General features: G+C 50.7%; 1 protein-coding gene across 2 annotated transcripts in view; it reads left to right on the top strand.

The window, feature by feature from the left end:
* LOC117591193 (unconventional myosin-XV) overlaps positions 1-20,978 on the top strand; it is a 42,797-nt gene that overhangs the window by 11,376 nt on the left and 10,443 nt on the right. Inside the window, exons 2-3 of one of the 2 annotated variants that reach the window (XM_034284331.1) lie at positions 1,891-2,273; positions 7,787-14,704. In XM_034284331.1, coding sequence (XP_034140222.1) covers positions 2,148-2,273; positions 7,787-14,704 — 7,044 coding nt within the window. In that variant the 5' untranslated portion in view covers positions 1,891-2,147. Of the gene's footprint in view, positions 1-1,890; positions 2,274-7,786; positions 14,705-16,575; positions 18,581-20,978 lie in introns of those variants that run through there. The other variant, XM_034284332.1, reaches the window with a different exon arrangement.

Below are 20,978 nucleotides of genomic sequence, written 5' to 3'. Positions count from 1 at the left end.
ACACACTTGTAACAGTGTGGCAGTCAGAAGTCTGGATGTAAAATTTGGTGGCTCTAGCTCTTATAGTCTCTGAGAACTATCCGACAAACAAAATTGACGGACGGACAGACAGACATAGCTTTATAGACTCGGCTATTGATGCTGATCAAGAATATATTTCCTTTATGGGGTCGGAAACGTTTCCTTCTATGCGTTACATACATCCACTTTGTGCACAAATACAATATACCCTATGTACTCTTCGATTACTGGGTATAAAAAGTCGGCTTGGATCCTTGAGGAAAAAAGGTTCGATTTTGTCAAGAAGCGTAATAAGAAAATAGAATATTTAATTTACCATTGAGAGTGTCCCAATTTTACTGAGCTCTGAAAAATAAGAACACGCTTTTCCAATTCGCAAATGGCCACCTACTTTTCATTTCGGCATTAAAAATATTTGTCCTGGGAAAACGAAAATATTTAGTAATTTGGGAGCACGCAACTTTGAAAAGTATATCAGTGGATACAAAGTATATATAAAGCTATAAAAACATCCGTACAGAATGTTGTACATATGTATGTGTGGATGTAACTTCATATATATATAAACATATGTAAATACAGTATGTTGGTCTCGGTGGACCTTGGCATGGAAAAGGTGTGTTGTCAGTTGTGCTCTGGGCTCTACAGATCAAAAATATATGTGCACAGATCTCATTGAGCGGGAGGAACCACTGTCCTAGGGATACTCCTATTTCCATACACTCTTGATATAACATAAAGCTCGTGCACTGTATCGGATGATCGCCCATTCCTCTTCTGCAATAATGCGAGCAACTACCAGACGTTGCACGGTAGTCACGCTGTTGTCATTGTTTCTTTTGGTCGTTCGCCTCCGTTGTTGGATTTCATTGCACTTCGTTGTCGGTACGAGTCCCAGTCACATTCCCGAAGAGACAAAAAATAGATATATACATATGTATGCACGAGTATGTAAAGATACATATGTGCCCCCGAGCCATCACTGCGAAGCGTTCAAAATTGCAACGATCACGACGATCACACAATACCAACTGGCAAAGGTAAAGGAAAAGTGGAGGAGTGGTGAGGCTTTAGGAGTGGAGAGGAGAGTAGACCTGTGCCTGATTAGCTGCATGGTGCACGGTGAACGGTGCACTGGTAGGCATTTTTATATCCGGTACTCGAAGAGTAAATAGGGCATATTGTATTTGTGCGAATAACGGTTGTATGTAACGCACAGAAGGTTTCCTTCTGTATGCCCGCTCCTTTCCGCCCCCGCAAAAGGGCTAAAACCTTCCAAACCTAAAATTTTGAAGATAAAAGAAACTAAAAACGCCATTCTGTGGGGAATGACCATATCTATCAGATCACCAAATCAGATCCGATTGGATCATTATTATTGCCATAATGAAGAAATTAATTTACAGTGGCTAAACCCACCCCGTCCGCAGCTTGTATTTGTTTTTTGCAAAATCTCTCATTCACCCTCTGCTTCGCGCAGACACGTCTCTGCCCTGACTCTGCAGTGTGTGGGTCTAGGGGAGGGTGGCGAGCTAAAGGAGCGTGTTGGCGTGAGTAGTGTTGTTGATGTAGATGAAAGATGAAGACAAAATTTAAAATTTTATAAATAACCGCTAAGGTGCAGATGTAGTACTGAGTGCCGGGTATACAAGTTGTGACGCGTATGAAGCGTCTCACACGTCCCTTCTCGTTTAATGATAAAAACGTTTGAGGCGCTTCATAGAAAGGCGACTCATAACTACGTGAATGTTTTCTCGAATAATTGAATGCATTATTTGAAATAATTAAATGTTGCTTGGTTTTTTTCCCTTAAAAAAATTGATATTCACTAAGCAAATGATTTACTGTGTCTTTTTCTTTCTCTTGTAGGAATGTATCAAGCCGCCTGAAGTCCAGCCCAAATACAATAAAATCCAATCCAATCTACAGATTTAGAGATATAGACATTGTCCTTGTCATCCCACTGGAGGAAAGCCAAGAAGATCCAAATTGGAGAGCTCTGACCTGAAGGAAGGACCGGAGTTGGAACCCTAACCAGAACCACATCGGACGATAGAGAGATTGTGGGAGAGAGAGAGAGCGAGAGAGCGAGAGACCGAGAGAGAGGAGCAGAGGACAGTTGAGCCATGGACTGGGGCGAAGGGGATCTGGTCTGGTTTGACCCGGGCATGGGCCATCCCATACCCGGCGAGATCCAGGAGGTGCATCGAGCTGCTCAAGTGATCGTTGTCCAGGCGCTGATAAAAGGAAAGGTGTGTAGACATTGTAGAGACACTCACTGTGTACACTATGATAACTTTACTTATGGTACACACTGTACTCACTATGCAGAGGGTGACTACCAGCACCCGTAAGACTTCGCACCTTCGTGGTGAGTGGCCCCACTGTTTGCATTTCAAATTGGGATTCGGTTTCGCCATTGCTAGGCATGAAAGATTTTCACTATTTTCACTTAGAGTCAACAGCGAGCGGCTGGCTTGATAACAAACTTCCATTTATACCAGGGCTCGGCATCCATACAATTAACTAGCCGCTTTTGCGTTTGTGTGTGGAGACGCACGCAAAACGGAACATTTAACTATATTGGTATTGGTACGAATCACTGCACTATGGTCCCAATGACCACTTTTCTTGGCCATAAGCTAATTTTTAAAAGTTAAAACCAAGACGTGGTTTTTGGCGCGCTGTATTAGAAAAAGAGTGACCATCAAAGTTGCGTACCAAAAATTTCCATAGATGGCGCCACCTTCGCAAAATCAGCTATGAAACACAGCGGTCATTATTGCGCAGCATGTGCAGTGAAAAAATGTCAATATTATTGCAGTTTTAAATATCTCATAAATTGAAAAATACGATTAACTGATCGAATTTTTTGGATGCATTTTATTCAGTAAGGTTTTTAATGCGTGTTTTGTAATGTGAACGGTATCTAGGAGTCGGCGATTTCTTTTTAATTGTATGCTAAAGTGAGGCCTTCAATATGTATCAGTTCGTAGTAAAAACTAATTTTTTAAAAAGGTTTTTTTAATAGAGTGCCACCTAGTCCCACCTTGAAACCTATTGTGTGTCGAAGAGCAATAAATGATTGTTAAAATGTATATAGTCAGAAATGCCACATTTGACCACAACTCTTACAATTTGCATTTATAGATCATAACCTCAAATGAGAAATTTCAATGTTTTTTTGCCGGAACACAATGAAGAAAAAAATGGTGAAATAGGGTGCCATATTGCGTTGCATTTAAGCCACAGTATTAGTCACTAGCTATTTTGGAGGGCTAGAGTTTGATATCCAGTGTAATGTTATTTTATAATGAAAACTCCTATGGAGAATGCTTCGTGGGACAAACAATGCGATTATCTTGGATTTTTAAGCTGTTTTAATTCGTGCTAAGACTTTTTTTATAGAATCTTGCACCGCTAAACAAATTCTCATCCTTTATTTGCTGCTAACAGGTTGAGAAAAAAAAAATAAAAACCGATTTTTCCTTAAAAAAAGGCGGTGCCACGCCCATTTTCTCAAAAAACAGGCCCCTTGCTATTCTTAACTAATATCAAAAAACTAAATCCGAAAATCTTGATTCGTTCGCGAGTTATTAACTAAGGACATTAAGGTCATTGGGACCATAGTGCACTGTAATACGCGTGTACGTGAGCGGCAGCGCAGCAGCAGCGCCTTGTCCTATACCCATTAGATGGGGCTGTGCCGAGCCATGATTTATACATATATACTCGTATATTGTATATATATATACCCCTTGTTTGTTGAGGGCTCGTGTAATTTATGGAATGCTATTGGCTCTCGGCTCTGGGCTCTTGACTCTTGTCAAATTTGGTGTTTGAACGAATTCTTCGAGCACAATAGAACCAAAATATTGACTGGGGAGGCCACCGGTCGATAAGATTTCTTTTTTGTTGTACCCGGTACTCGAAAAGTAAATAGGAGGGTATATTGTATTTGTGGGGAAAAATGGATTTATATAACGCAGAGAAGGAAACGTTTCCGTCCCCACAAAGTATATATATTGTTGATCAGCATCAATAGCCGAGTCGATATGGCCATGTCTGTTGTTGAGCGCCTGGATCTCAGAAACTATAAAAGCTAGATCCACCCAATTTGCATCCACATGGCTGTATGCTCACACTATTACAAGTGTATTTCAGTGTATTAAAAAAAACGAGAGGGGACGTGTGAGACGCTTCTTACGCGTCACAACTTTTATACCCGGCACTCAGGACTACATCTAGATGTAGAAGACATCGCCAACCACTAGATATCGTTCACATTACAGAACACGTAGTAAAAAGCCTTCTAAATAAAATGCATCAAAAAAATTGGATCAGTTAATCGTATTTTCCAATTTATGAGATATTTAAAACAGAAATAAAATTGGTACTTTTTCCTTGCACATTCTGTGCAATAATGACCGCTAGGTTTCACAGCAGATTTTTCGAAAGTGGCGCCATCTATGAAATTTTCTGGTACGCAACTTTGATGGTCACTCTTTTTCTAATACAGAGCGTTAAAAACCGAGTCTTGGTTTTAACTTTTAAAAATTAGCAACCAGTGCGGAATCAAAATCTCGAAATAAAAAGCCAAGTGCTGCTGTTCGACCGAGTCGGAATTCAAATCAATTTAATCTCTTCTTCTTTTCAATTGCGATATTCACCTATTAAATACATGTTCTTCCTCCTACTCTATCATATTCACATATTACATGTATGTTCTATAGCAACAAACTTCTGTCAGTATGTCGTAAATGCAACAATTCAATAGCTTAATACTACAAATTCATTTTACTTATACAAAATACTAATTGATTCCGGCCATAAGCCCTTTGCGCTAATTTGGCGTAAACAGCCACCAAAACTGGTCATTGGGGCAATAGTGCATCTGCACCTCAGCGGTGTTTTGTCAAATTTTAAATTTTTTCTTCATCTGTCATCTACATCTTCTTTCCCTATACCCACATACTGCAGACTCGCGGCAGAGGCAGAGGCAGCGCCTGCACACAAAAAAAAACCAATATATGCTGCTGGACGGGGTGGGTTAAAAGTCGTAAGAGGCATCGGCAGGGGGAGGGCATAGGCAGGGACCGAGTGAACCAGAAGCAGAGTGTGAATGAGAGAACGTGAAAGGAACAACAAAAGCTGCTGGACAAGGTGGGTTTAGCCATGGAAATTTAATTTCTTCATTTTGGTCATAATAATGATCCGATCGACTCAATTTGGTAATCTGATAGATATGGCCATTCCTTATATAATGGCGTTTTTAGTTTTCTTTTATCTTCAAAATTGTAGGTTTGGTAGGTTTTTGGCCTTTTGCGGGGGCGGAAGGGGGCGTGGCTCATTTTTGAAATACACTGGTTTCAGTGTGAGCATATAGCAGTCTGAATGCAAAATTTGGTGGCTCTAGCTCTTATAGTCTCTGAGAACTAGCCGACAAACAAGACGGACAGATGGACAGACAGACATGGCTGATCAAGAATATATATACTTTATATACGCTTCCTTCTGTGCGTTACATGCAACCGTTATTCGCACAAATACAATATATTACTCTTCGAGTACCGGGTATAACAAAAAAAATTCTCATCAGACAATTTCTAAGCCCCATATCTTACAAAAAATGGTTCGGTTTGGTTCCTTGAGGCAAAATCGTGCCGGGTAGTGTTATTGACGCTCTTGAATTTTTAAGTAAATCCAAAACTAATGTGAAGTTTCTGCTGAACAGCCACTTCATATAATTTAAGGAGTACATTCTATGGTTCAAAATTTGTTAGTACTTTTTAGTCTTTACCCGTTTTTTAAGGTGCAGTAGAAACCAAGAAACCTCCTCCCGAAGTTCATTCACAACTTTACGTGATTTAAGCTGCTACTCGTGTTTTTTTGTCTTTTGAATATTCCCAGCATGAACAAATATACGCAGAAACTCATTGGATGTACAGTCGGGTTCATGAGTCCTTCATATGGCGGAAATGGCTCCTAAAACCACACAAAAAAAATGTCTCAGTTGCGTTCTTATTGGTATTGGTAAAAATTTGTACCATTATTCGTCATGTGCATCTTTTGATATTCCGCAGGAACAACTTTGTGTCTCTGTAAGCATGCGTTTGGTTGAAGAGTCAAAATGCTTCTTTAATGCTGCACTTTTAGTTGACCCTTCATGAGGATCTGGGGATACAGTTTGTTTTAATGCAGGTTTGCTCCCTTAACCATCCCAGAATTTGTTACGTTGATCGTCCATGTGGGATATTTCAGCATTTCAAGCTGTATTCAGCGGAGCCACAGTGCATTGCAGAATCCCACGATTAGCTCCTCCAAATTCGACTTGAGATATTTTGTGGTTCATATTTAATTTTTCCACTGTCGATTTACACATAAGTACATAAGTATGTACATAGTATGTATGTAAATATGTATGGCAACCCTTTCAGACTGAATAATTCCACTCGTATCGAAGAACAGATGCATAACAAATTGCAAGCGAATGGCTCAAAAAAGGTCAACGCAACTTTGAGGCTCGCTCTAAGTTTTCTTTGGGATGATTGCTGGATGACAGTCCAGAGTTGCACCAAGCAGAGGCCTAAGGTACAATGCGTAGGACGAGTGTCACGGAAACGATATTAAACTGGTTAGAGGCGTCTCGCGGGAAGACACGCTGGACAACTCGATTGGAGAAAGTCCCATACTCTCACACTCAGACTAACACTCACACTCCCACTCTTCTCGGCAGAAGTGGCAGAGGCGGCAGTTAATTGAATGGAAAAGTCGGAGGGAGTTCAGAGCGATTGACGAGCAATCCCATCCCATATTTCGGATCAGGTTTACCGTTGCATTTTCTAACGCTACTGTGTGTGTGTGTGTATATGTGTGTGTATGTGTATGCATGTGTATGTGTCATCTGACCGAGTCCGGTATGGTTGAATCTGGTCCGTCCACGCCTTCCGCCTAGCCGACGTTCTTTGCTTTCGGAGAACGTGTTTTGGATCGAGCAAAATCCGTTTTATAAACGTTTGGGAAATTGTGGCATGGCAGACTCTGGATCTGGCACTGGAGATGGTGCTGGTGCTGTCCCTGACGCTGCGGTTCTGCGAGACTCCTTTCAGTAGCAATCGACGTGACGGCGACCACAGACGGCGGATCTCTGCCAGATTAAGTCGCTTTTCGGAATCGTTTTTTTGCGGTTACGGGGTTAAGATTTGTTCCGTTAGATGCGCATTGTACGGTTCCACCTGGAGCCATGGCAGCGTGGTAGCAGCGGGTTATGTGGTGGGGGTGGCTCGGTGACGCCCAGCCCTGCCCAGTCGCCTTCGCTGGCGCTGCTATCGCCGCACGTACTGCGGCGGCAGCGGCCGGCTAGCCTGGAGGAGTCAGAGGACCTGCCCCCGCTGCCCCAATACCAGCAGAGTCGCCACCGGCGCCGCAAGTGCTGCTACCCGCAGGTGGTCAAGCGGCTCTCGACCCTCTGCAGCGATGTGATAGCTCGCCATGTGAGAGTCCATCCATTCATCCATCTATCTAACCAGATATCCCAACTGAGGACAATCTGCACTCTACCCGCTGGCACTCAGAAAAGATGCTCCTTGGCAGTCCTTGACACTCCATGGCACTTCTTTTGGGTGCCTTTGGGTCCATCAATGGCATAGAGATGTGATCAACTCTGATTAGATTTGATCAGAGATGGGAATTACAATTTGATAATTGGTTGAGTTTTTTGTTTTGTTTTGGTTTTGGTAATTTTGTTTTTCGTTTCTTTTCACAGCCTCAAACGTTCGCGCTGCAGCCGGGCGAGGGCAGCCTGCGGGCTCGCCAGGATTTGGGCAGCAGTGGCGTGGACGACATGACCATGCTCGACGACCTGCACGAGGCATCGCTGCTGTGGAACCTGCGACTGCGCTACGACAAGGGCCTCATCTACACCTTCGCCGGCAGCATTCTGATCGCCGTCAACCCTTACAAGATGTTCCCGGACGCCTACGGGCTGGAGGTGGCCAAGCAGTATGCGGGCAGACCGCTGGGAGTCCTGCCGCCGCATCTGTTCGCCATTGGGGCGGCGGCGCACGCGGCCCTGCCTTCGCCACAGGTGGTGGTAATTTCGGGCGAGTCCGGGTCCGGGAAAACGGAGTCCACCAAGCTGGTGATGCAGTATCTGGCTGCCGTGGTGCCCGGCGGGGGCTCCGCCTCGGCGGTCATCACCGAGCAGATTCTGGAGGCCGCCCCTCTCCTGGAGGCGTTCGGCAACGCTCGCACGGCGCGCAACGACAACAGCTCCCGCTTCGGCAAGTACCTGGAGGTTTACTTCAAGAGCGGCGCCATCGTGGGCGCCAAAATCACTCAGTATCTGCTGGAGAAGTCGAGGATCGTGACGCAGGCGCCGGGGGAGCGTAACTACCACGTCTTCTACGAGATGCTCGGCGGGCTGAGCGAGGCGGAGCGGAGCAAGTACGGACTCCTGGAGGCGGACAAGTACTTCTACCTGAACCAGGGCGCCACCGACTGCGCCAGCGGGCGCGTGGACTGGGCGTCACTGCAGAGTGCCATGCAGGTGCTGGGTGTGTCCGAGGGCGAGCGGGAGGGAATCGTGAGGGTGCTGGCCGCCGTGTTGCATCTGGGCAACGTGTACTTCCATCGGCGCCAGTTGCGACACGGCCAGGAAGGGGTCGAAATCGGCTCCGACGCGGAGATCAAGTGGGCCGCCCACCTGCTGCACATCAGCGACGAGGGGCTGCACCGGGCCGTCACCAGCCGCACCACGGAGGCTCGGGCTGAGCGCCTGCACACGCCGCTGGGCATCGACCAGGCCCTGGACGCTAGAGACGCCTTCGCCAAGGCCCTCTACGCGGGCCTCTTCAACTGGCTGGTGTCGCGCATCAACTCGATCGTGCAGAAGGGCGGCACCCACGATGCCCACCGCATCAGCATTCTGGACATATTCGGCTTTGAGGATCTGGCCGAGAACAGCTTCGAGCAGCTGTGCATTAACTACGCCAACGAGAATCTGCAGCTCTACTTCAACAAGCACGTCTTTAAGCTGGAGCAGGCAGAGTACGCGCGCGAGCGGCTGGAGTGGACGCCGCTGGCTTGGGACGACAACCTGCCCGTGATCCACCTGCTGGCCAAGAAGCCTGTGGGCATTTGCCACCTGCTCGACGACGAGTCAAACTTCCCCCGGGCCACGGACCTTAGCTTTCTCGAGAAGTGCCACTACAACCACGCCCTCAGCGAACTGTACGCCAGGCCACGCATCGGGGCCCAAGAGTTTGGGGTCACCCATTACGCCGGGCAGGTGTGGTACTGCGTGGATGGGTTCCTCGACAAGAACCGCGACGCGCTGCGCGGGGACGTGCTCGAACTGCTCGCCTCAAGCCGCCTCACACTAGTCACCGAGCTGACCAAGCAGCTGCGGGCCCAGCGGGACGCAGGCAAGACCCTGCCAAAGGGAAGCAACGGCCGCTTCGTTACCATGAAGCCCCGCACCCCGACGGTGGCCGCGCGCTTCGCGGACTCCCTCCAGCAGCTGCTGCAGTCCATGGGCCGCTGCCATCCATGGTTCGTGCGCTGCATCAAGCCCAACCAAGAGAAGCACGCTCTGCGCATGGACATGCCCTGCGTGCTGCAACAGTTGCGCTACCTCGGCATGCTGGACACGATCCAGATCAGGCAGCGCGGTTACCCGGTGCGCCTCCGCTTCCAGCACTTTGTGGAGCGCTACCGCCACCTGCTGACCGCGCCGCTGGCTCGCGGCACGCCCTACCGCGAGCTCTGCCGCGCCCTGCTTGAGGCCATGCCGCGCACCGGCGTCGAGGGACCAGACTACCAGTTGGGCGCCACCCGCGTCTTCCTCCGTGAGGCTCTTCATCGCGCCCTCGAGAGCGGCCGCACCGAACGCCTGCGCCACGCCGCCGTCAGCATCCAACGCCATGTTCGCGGAATGCTTGTGAGGCGCCACTTGACCCGGCGCCAGGCGGCCGCGACACGACTCCAGGCCCGGTGGCGTGGCCAGCGACAGCAGCAGTACTTTGAGCGCATGCGACGCGCCGCACTCACCGCACAGCGGCTGTGGAGGGGCCAGCAGGCCAGGCGGCGCGTAAAGCAGATGCGCTCTGACCACCGGCGCCGACAGGAGGCCCGGGAGGCGGCCCAGCGCTCGCGCGAGGCCCGTGAGGCCAAGCAGGCGGTGCTGGAAAGGAGCCAGCTGAGCTACCTGGACATCCCCGCCGAGCTAGCCTTCATCTACTCCAAGCTGCAGGGTTGGTCGCAGCCGCACAGTGACAGGCACCTCGTGAAGGTGCTGGGCACGGTGCCCGGCCCCCCCACCGCTTCTGTCCAGCTGCCCGAGGATCTGGCCCAGTTCTCGTTTGGAAAGTTCAGCAGCGTCTACTGCAACGGCCTGCGCCTACAGCCGCGCCGCGAGCCCATCTCCGCCCCGCTCCTGACGCGAGCGGCCTCGCGGGACCAGGACTTCCAGGACGCCCTGGCCGTGTTCAAGCTGATTCTGCGATGGAGCAACGACAAGGCCCTGGAGGGCCCCAAGGAGAAGCTCCTCTCCGACTACATTGTGCACAAGGCGCTCAGCTCCCGCGGCCTGCGGGATGAGATCGTGGTGCAGATCTGCAACCAGGTGCACGGCCTGGGCTCCGCCTCGGGCGAGGCCACACGCCTGTGGCAGCTGCTCGGCCAATGCCTGTGCTGCTTCCAGCCCAGTGCCGCCTTCAGCAAGTATCTGATGAAGTTCGTCGACGACGAGGCGCCCGCGCCCATGCGGAGCCTACTACTGCACCAGCTGCTGCGCCAGCAGAGCAGTGGATCGGGCGGAGTGGCGTGCCGCAGCTTCGTGCCCGCCTGGCTGGAATGGCGCTCGTGGGCGCGCACCTGCGATATGGCCCTGCCGCTCACGTTACCCGATGACGCCAGTCAAACGGTGGCCATCGACTCGTGGACTTCCTGCGAGGAGGCAGCGGCTCTGGCGGTCTCCACGCTAGGCGTGGCCAGTCGCGGATGGTCCATAGTGCTCGACGATGGTCAGCAACTGACGGACAGCTGTGGCCTGGACTACGTCATGGATTTGATTGCCGAGAAGGAGCTGTGCCCTGCCTTCCCCGCTCCAAGGAGCTACCTTCTCCGCTCCGGTGCTAAGTTCACACGCACCTCCCTACCCGAGGCCGTAAAGCGGCCAGGCGTCCCTCCCCCTGCGCCACCCACCCCCACCGCAAAGGCAGATCCGCCCCAGCAGCAACAGCAGAAGCGAAGAAGCAGCCGAGATCTGCTGTCCCGTAGCTCAGCCCTGAACGAACGGTACTTCGAGCGCGAGCCGAGCTCGCCCAGTCCGAGCGCGGGACAGGCCAAGTCGCGCTCGAAGTCGCTGGACGATCTGCTGTCCGGCGACATAGCGCCGGGTCAGTCGCTGCCATTACCCGACTGCGAATCCCAGGAGCCACTACACACGCTGGGCCTCTCCGAGAGCCGCCTCAACGACCGCTACCATTCGGCAGAACGCCTGGCGCCCATGGGCAAGGAGACGACGCCCCGATACCAGAAGTCGCAGAACGCCGCTCGGCGCTCCCACGTCGCCCCGCACGGCTCCCACTCCAGCAAGTATGTGGACAAGTCGGAGTATGCCACCCGCTCCTCGGCCATGTCTGACACCAGTGAGGCCCCCTCTCTGGCCTCGCACGTGCGCCGTGTGCGTGTGCCCTCGCAGGCCTCCGACGTCGACCAGTTCCTGGACGATTTGTTCAGCCCGGTGCTCGATGGCTCCCTGGACGAGCTCTCCGACGCCAGGTCCCTAGCAGCAAGCATCAGAGGAGGAGGCCAAAGGCTAACCACAGAAGATGCGCTGGATGCGGAGTTGCAGTGGGAAGAGCAGGAGCTGGACTGTCTGGATGACTACATCAACACGCTGTTCGACCCCATCGACATGGCAGACGAACTGGACAATCTGGCGGGGAAGCAGCAGCAGCAGTCGCTGGTGGACTGCATTAAGGGGGGCGGCAGCACGGACCACGTGACTACTGCCGCGGGGGGCAGCAACGGAGGCGATCCGCTGAGGCATCAGCTGATCCAGATGCCGGGGGAGACAGACTCTGGCCCGGCCCTCTACCAGCAGCAGGTGCAGCGCGCCTTCCTCCAGTCGGCGATGGCCCAAAACCTGCAGATCCAGCAGCAGCTGCTGGCCCAAAACCAAGCGCTCCAAACGTTGCTCAGCCAACAGGCAGCGGCAGCAGCGGCCGCCACCTCCGCCTCCCCACCACCCGCGCCACTTGCAATGGGCAGCCCCAGCCTATCCAGCATGTCTCCTCCGTCACCGCAGTCGCCGCTGCGGATAAAGGCGACGCGCAGTAGCCTGGTGCTGATGGATGCTGTGAATCCGCCGCCGCCGCCACCTCCGCCGCCGATGCCGCCGCCACTGGAGTGCAAGGATCCATCCGAAACGCGGCACTTCCTGGACCCGTACGGCCGCGCCAAGACCGTCAGGATCGGCAAGTGGCGCTGGCCGCCGCCGCAGGGCGAGCCCCAGTTCCAGACCGAGGAGGACTTTTTCGCTTTTAAGATGCGCCAGCAGCAGCGGAAAACGACGCCGCAGGCGCAGCACCAGATGTCCTCCAACGGAGGAGCTGCCACGGCCATCGAGTGGGAAGAGTTTGAAATCGAGAGCCAGACGCCGCCGGCGCCGCCGCAAACGCCGATTATGATTATGGGCAGCAGCCTGACCACGCAGCCTATGCGGAGCAGCATCCGCATGGAGACCATCACCACGACCACATCTGCGACTACGACCGCTTGCAGAGAGTTTCAGGATGCTGCACAGGCACAGGGACAGGCGCAGGCACAGCAGACCATGGTCCCCAGCACCAAGCTAGCGAAAAAGAGCTTCGAGATCGGGGCCGACCGACCACCCCCCGGCAGCGTGGGAAAGCTGAAGCTCAGTTCTGAGATGCGCCAGAGGCTGGAGCAGGTAACTGCCGGCCACTCGGTTCGCTCCACGGTATCAAACAAGTCCGAGCAACGTGCCCCGTCTAAGCTGGAGGACACCCGCAAGCTGATGCTCCAGCAGCAGCTGGGCGGACTCTTTGCCAGTGTCAGCGGTGGCGGTGCAGGCCACGGACACGGCGAATCTGTGGCCACGGTGCGGACGCAGATAGAGCGAATGGAGGGCAAGCTGTCTCCGCCGCCGACCCCACCTACAAGCGCCTGGCCGGGAGTGCTTCTGCCGCCGGCACCCAGCGTGCCCGCACCCCCACCGCCCATTCGACCGCCGAATGTGGCGCCGCCAGCTCCACCCCCGGCTCCACAAACGGCACCACAAACGGTCAACGAGCGGATCCACAAAACCGAGACGGAGCCGGACTACCGCAAAGAGAACGTGCCCGCGTTCATCCAGCGCCAGGAGCGGGACACCTTTGGCGCCGTGCGCCAGAGCGCCCACCTGCAGCACCAACACCAGCCGCTGCTCCAGAACCAACACCAGAACAAGCTGCAGCACCACCACCAGATGCAGCACCACCACGTGAGCGATGAGCACTCGGTGTCCTCCGTCGCTGCCTGGGAGCAGACTGAGCGGGAAAGGTCGCGCAGCCGGAGCAGATCGCGGGACCGCGAGGACTACTCCGAGTCCGTGTGGGACAGGGCCGAAGTGGAGGGCCCGGCCTCCGGCAGCGGCAGCGAGAAAGAGCGCGAGAAGCGGGAGCGCGAGCGTATCTACGAGCTGCGCCAGGTGGAGCGCGAGAAGGAGAGCCACAAGGTATACCAACCGGCGCCGCCCCGCGTCATCCAGGCCAGCCTGGACACCATGTCCATGTCAATGGGCAAGTCAGGCACTCCGGCCACTTTCCGCACCCACATGGCCCAGAAGTATGAGCACGAGCGGAAGCGGAAAAGCTCCGCCAGCTCCGGGATGCGAGACGAGCTGGAGCCGATTGCCACGCCCCCGCCAGTCCTGGTGCCGGCCCCCGTGCCCCCACCACCAGCATCGGCCTCATCCTCGTCCAGCGGTATGAGTCCCGGCCTGGCAGTTGCCGGTACAGCCACTGGATCCGGATCGGGACTAGGAGGTACGGCTGTGCCAGATACCGCAACCGGGTCCGTGGCAATGTCTGGCCTTGGGGCCAGTTCCTGCCTGACATACAACCGTGTGCCATGGAAGCTGCGGGTGCGCAAGGAGGTGTTTCAGCCAAACGAGCCTATTGGGCCACTAGTGGCCCTCGACCTGCTCTTCGCCCAGGTGCTGAGCGACGTGTTTGGGGTGACGCCGTGCCTGCGCATCACGCCGCAGGAGAAGAGCTCCGCGCTGAACATGCTCCACGGCCACGGGGTCAGCGTGGACAATCTATCTGCCAGGGGCCAGCAGGTGCGTGCGCTCGTGAAGCGCCACCTCGTGGACATGGCCCGCGACTGGCCGCTCTACTTCGCTCGCCTGTTCGAAGTGCAGGGCGCCCCACTCTACCCGGACGTCAGCATCATGGGCGTCTCGCACAGCGGCCTCTACCTGGCCCGCCGCGACGCCGACTACCTGATCGTGGTGCAGGCCATTGCGTTCGCGGAGATCCAGAACGCCGTCACCCTGCCACGACCCGCCGCCCTCCAGCTGAACATGCGCAACGGGAAGCACCTGGCTGTGCACGCCTACAGGGCCGCAGCTATCCAGTCGATGATCACCACCTTCGTGCAGGAGTTCCGGAAGGTTAGTCTGCGTTCATTTCAAATAGCAAATACTTTATCTCATAAACTGAGATTTTCACCCGTTTATAGCTTTGCCGAAGCCGAGCTTTTGTTTAGTGTGCTTTCGGCGAGCTTTTGTTTAGTGTGCTTTCGGCGAGCTTTCGCATAAAGCGCATATTTTATCTTTACGTTAGTACACGTTTCCAATTATAGATGAGCTTTAACAAAAGCGATGCTTATTACAGTTTTGTTCATATGTTTCTATGAATGTGCATTGTACATATGTACATGTGTAGATATGCATAGTAACACTAAAATTTGAACATATTCGGAGTATACCCTGTACTTGAAGAGTAAATAGGGTATATTGTATTTGTGAGAATATCGGTTGTATGTAACGCACAGAAGGAAGCGTTTCCGACCCCATAAAGTTATATATTATTGATCAGCATCAATAGCCGAGTCGATAGAGCCATGTATGTCTGTCCGTCCGTTCGTCTTGTTTGTCGGCTAGTTCTCAGAGGCTATAAGAGCTAAAGCCACCAAATGTTGGCTCCGGACTGCCCCGCCCCCGCAAAAGGGCGAAACCCTCCCAAACCTACAATTTTGAAAATAAAAGAAAACCCACCCTGTCCCGCAGCTTTTGTTGTTCTTTTCACATTCTCTCATTCACACTCTGCTTCTGCCTCTGCCTCTGCCGTCCCTCTGCCTCTGTCGACTTTTAACCAACCCCGTACCTCAGCTTATATTTGTTTTTTTTTTGTGCGGGCGCTGCCTCTGCCACGAGTCTGCAGTGTGTGGGTCTAGGGAAGGGGAGCGAGCTAAAGGAGCGTGTTGGTGTGAGTAGTGTTGTTGATGTAGATGACAGATGAAGAAAAAATGTAAAATTTGACAAATAATGCGGGGAGGGGGAGAATGGAGCCCAGACCTCGTACGAAACAGTTATGCCCCACACGGTCGCGCAGCTCAGAAGGGAACGGGAATTGGAATTGGAATGGAGAAAGACTTTCCAGCTCTGTCTCTATCTCTTCTTCATTCACTCTTTGTCTCTGGTTTTACGCTCGGCTTGTCCATGAGCAGTTTGGTGTGCAGTCACTCGGTGTGTTTTCACTCAACCTGCTCTGAAGCAAACTCTGCTAAACCTCTGTCCAGTCCGCTCCGCTCCCCTCTAATACTAGCCCGTTAAAACCCGCTTAGCACAAAACCAGCTCTCGGCAAGCTGTTCTGCTCCACTGGGAGCGAAATGGTCAGTCAAATCGCTTCTGTTCGTCTTGACCAGTCTTCTCTGTTTTCAGTTGTTACAAATGTGCGGTAACGGCACCACGCAGAGCTCCAGCTCCAGCGCCAGCTTCGCCTTTGACTCTGAATTCGTGTACCTTGCATTCGTCGCAGTCGTTGTCGCAATCGCAATAGCAGCCGCAGTCTCCGCCTTCGTCTCTGTCTTCGTCTTCGTCTTACACTTCTTAATGCTGACCAAGTTTTTTTCCCGTGCTTTCGTGCTTCTGTGCTCCGGTATGCTGAGCTCCGCAGTGCTGTGCTATGAATGAAATGTTTTTCTTTGGTTAACTTCAAACAAAGCCAAGTGTGCCCAATAAAGGCTACTGCCAAGAGCGGGGATCGATTGACCCACAAAACGTAAAAAATATGTGACAAATCGAACCGATTGCAGAAAAACGGAATGGAGTGGGGAGTTTCTATCGGAGCAGTTCAATATTAACGACCGAACTTTAAATAGTTTGGGAGCAAAATCACTTTCTTTAGGTTCCTAAATTAAAGTGAATAACAGGCATTTCGTATATCCATTTCAAGGCAGAAAAATATCACAGCTCATAAATCATAGATTATATCACAGTTGATTAGCCTGAATATATTAGACTCCCATTAGGTGTGTCTTTTTCTTGTGGGAGGTCACTTTCCCGATCGATCAGTGTGGGTGCTATCTCATAACTCAACATTGATTTGAGTATAATTATATGGCCATATTTTGAACTGCTTCCTGCAAAGTGAGAGAGACGGAACGTGAAGAAGGCCACCACGTTTCGACAGTCCATCGAGTGGAAAGACAAACTGCACACAAAAATGGCAAATTAAAATAAATTGAAGCAAAAAGCGTAAAAAACATGTACACAAATAAATGGCTCTGAAAACGCGGCGTTATAGGCAACAAACATACAAACATATGCAGAAATGCATTTAACAGCATGGCCAATTTCCACACATCGACACAACCAGGGAAAACCCACAAAAAGTCACACACACAAAACGTGGCACATGCCCGGACCCGTGCTTGTACCCGTACGGGTATGAATCCACTCCAATCCATTCGACTCCACTCCCGCCCAGTCTGTTGTTGCTCGCTTTTCGCTTTTTATTTTTCGGTTTTTTTCTTTCGGTTTTTCATTTATCGTTTTGCGTTTTCCTCGAATTGTTGGCTTCGACGGTATGTTCAAACAATATTTAAACATTTATTATGGTCGTGTAGTTTGGTCAGTTTGCTCGGACTGCTGCCACTGCCGCTGCCGCTGAAACTGAAGCTGCAACTGAAGCTGCCACTGAAGCCGCAACCAAGGCAAAAGCTAAAGCTGAGGCAGTTCATTAAAATGCAATAACAACTTTCACCGGCTCGCGCTCCGAAGAACTTGTGCATGGATTAAGCGATTGGTTGACTTCCACGCAGACCCAGATCTAGACCCACATCGAGACATAGCCATCGGTAGAACGGTAACGGCAGTCCAGAGAGTGCGGCATGTCGCAGAGCGGGAGCAGCACCAGCAAGTCCTGTGGGGACAAAGCGACGGTCCAGCTGCCGTCCGGTGGCAGTGTTCCGCACAAGTTCAGCAGCATCGTTAACAAAGTGGAGTCACTGATTAGCAAGATGCACCACGACAAGGTGAATACCTTCAAACTGCTGCAGCAGCAAGGGTGCCAGGATGCCACGAAGGAGATGGTGCAGGGACAGGAACAGAGAAAGAGACAAAATCAGGAGAAGGATTTGGAAAAAGATGTGGATATGCATCAGAAACAAAATCAGAACCAAGATCAGGAACAGAAATGCAAATGCGCCTCCCTTGACTCGCTAAACAATCTCACGGACGGGGAGAGCTGCGAGGAGCACGAAATACTCTACACCGACTCAGACGATGCGGAAATAGCCCACATAACGGGCATCACCTCCGCCCAGGTGCACCACCAGCTTCAGCATCAGAATCCACATCAGCAGTTGCAACGCCGCAGCGATCTTGGCCAGCTGACAAACGAGAGCATCCGTCATTTGAACGAGCAGTGCTGCGTCTCAATGCGCCTCGATATGTGCGGCAACGGATCCGGCTCCGAGCTGGGCATGGATAACGACAACGCCTGGAGCGTCGAGGAGGACATCGTGTACAAATGCTGCGCAAGCGCCCCCTCCGCAGCAACTGCCACAGCCACTGACACCCTAACCTCCAGCTCCACCTGCGCCTCTGTCTCGAATGCCGCCGCCGTTGGCCTGTGCGAGCAGTGCTGCTTCGAGGACCAGCTCAGCTATAAGCTGCAGTATCACCAAAGAGACGACAACAACAACGAAGAGCAGGACATGCAGATGCAGATGGAGCTGCGGTTGGGGTTGGCAGGAGATGCGAATGTGGATGACATGTGCCTGCCCATGGCTCTTGCACTGGGAAACTCTTCCAACAGCTCCAATGCTGTTGCTCTCTGTGGTGCCGCTTCCCAGCCAGCTTCTGGCGTTTCTCCAGGAACGTCCTCGAACTCGTCCATGACAGGCAGCAAAACGAGACGGGTGAGCAATGCGAGCAATGGATCGGTGAGCCGCATGGAAACCATTCTCGAGGAGCCCTCGGAATCAAAGATATCCGTCAAGGAGATCCTTGCCCGGTTCGAGACGATGAACTCCAATGAGGTAAACAACCATCTATGACGACTTCACATTCTCTTTCTCATTTCCATAAGGAGATTATTATCTCTGGAACTCCATTCGATTGCTCGGGATTACACTTAAGCTACAGTTTCTTAAATCGTTTTCTCACAACACGTACAGAAGATGACAAAGAGCCCGGAGAGAGAGCACGGTGCCAAATGGCGCTGAGTCGACACATAATTACATTACAAACGAGGATTTTACATTTAAAATTTTTTTCTAATCAACATCTACATCACATCTACATACTGGCGTGAGACAGTACACCCACCTCCCCTAGGGGTTTTTTAATTTCAGTAGTTTTGTCAGTATTTTTTGAGTGCTGAAGGCAGAATTATTCTGGCAGTTGGGTTGGTTAACCTATTTTAGCTCAGGCGTCTCTCCATAGATTAATGAGAAATACCTTAAACGACACCGAATGAATGCACCTACCCATTAAAAATAGAGAACACAATATATAATTTGTTTCGACTTTTCCCGAGTTTTTAAACCCACATTCAATCAATGTATTTGCATTTCTAAGCTTAATATTTCCTGGACACTTCTCACACCAACACGCTCCTCTAGCTCGCCCCCCTTCTCTACACCCACACACTGCAGAGGCAGAGGCCGCTCACTGCGCGAAGCAGAATGTGAATGAGAGAATTTGAAAAAAAAAACAAAAGCTGCGGGACGGGTTGGGTTTAGTCACTGCAAATTAATTTCTTCATTGTGGCTATAATAATGATCAAATCGGATCCCAATTTGGTGATCTGATAGATATGGCCATTCCCTACGGAATGTCGTTTTTATACCCGGTACTCGAAGAGTAAATAGGGTATATTGTATTTGTGCACAAAGTGAATGTATGTAACACACAGAAGGAAACGTTTCCGACCCCATAAAGTATATATATTCTTGATCAGCATCAATAGCCGAGTCGATTGAGCCATGTCTGTCTGTCCGTCCGTCTTGGTGAGCGCCTGGATCTCAGTGATCGGGCCTGATCCAATCGGATCCCAGTTTGGTGATTTGATAGATATGGCCATTCCCTACGGAATTGCGTTTTTAGTTTTTTTTTATCATCAAAATTGCAGGTTTGGGAGGTTTTCGCCCTTTTGCGGTGGTGGAAGGAGGCGTGGCTCATTTTTTAAATACGCTTGTAACAGCGTAAGCATTCAGCAGTCTGGAGCCAAAATTTGGTGGCTCTAGCTCTTATAGTCTCTGAGAACTAGCCGACAAACAAGACGGACAGACAGACAGACAGACAGACATGGCTCTATTGACTCGGCTATTGATGCTGATCAAGAATATATATACTTTATGGGGTCGGAAACGTTTCCTTCTGTGCGTTACACACAACCGTTATTCACACAAATACAATATATCCTATTTACTCTTCGAGTACCGGGTATAAAAATATAACTTCTTCTGTAATTTCTCTATATTATTATTATTATTATTATTATTATTATTTGAGCATTTTCTGAGTCTCTTAATGCACCGTTTTCCCCATTATTTGCCCAAAAAATAATTTAGATTTAGCGCAAAAGAGATTAATTTGTATATTTATTCATCAAATGGTTGAGGGACGACTGGTGTGCTCAAGTTAATTACACTGGGTGGACACTACAATAATTGTTTCAACTGAATTCTTTGGGGAACTCTCCCATTCGATAGGAGAAGTTGGCATCGCATGGTGGGTTCGATGGCCGACCGACCACCTGGCAATTGGGTTCGCTCCACTGCATTGGCCTGGCTCTGCGATCTACGATCTACGATCTTCAATCTGCGTTTCTCGGACAAAATCTATAAAAAAAGAGCGAACATGGATCGTCCAAAGACGAAAGACAATGAGATCTGATGGCTGCTGATTGGGATGAAATGGAATATAATTGGAAATGGGGATGGTGGGGATGGGGATGTTAACCCACAAAGATGCAAACAAGATAGAACACTAAAAGTGTAACTGTAATTTGATTTCAATAATTTAATTACACAACTTGCGAGTGTGCTTTTGCTTGTTGCTTGGTGTTTGTGTTTTGAGTTAGTATATTTTTTTTATTGGCGGCCTCCGCTTTGGCCTCTTGGCCCATGAAAGATTACTTTAATTTCTTTTGGCTCTCACTGCTGCCGTGGCTGCCTTGTTGTCTAGCAGTCCAACAGATGGCCATTGCCAGTGAGTTGCATGGATGGATGGATGGATGGTTGGATGTATGGATGTATGGATGGATGGCCATGTTAGAGAGTGCGCATTTATTTCGAATTTTAATTAACTTGAGAGAAAAATTCATAAGAAAAAAACACAACGCCGAAAAGAAAGTTTATGCGGTCACTTAGAAATGATATTCCGAATTCCACTCTTGATGCTATCATATATGTATGTATGTACATGTACGTA

Source organism: Drosophila guanche, unplaced genomic scaffold (genome assembly GCF_900245975.1).
Source record: "Drosophila guanche unplaced genomic scaffold, DGUA_6, whole genome shotgun sequence".
In the NCBI taxonomy this organism is placed as follows: Eukaryota; Metazoa; Arthropoda; class Insecta; order Diptera; family Drosophilidae; genus Drosophila; species Drosophila guanche.
Note: the sequence above shows the minus strand (reverse complement) of the source record. Positions and strands in the feature narration are given on the sequence as shown.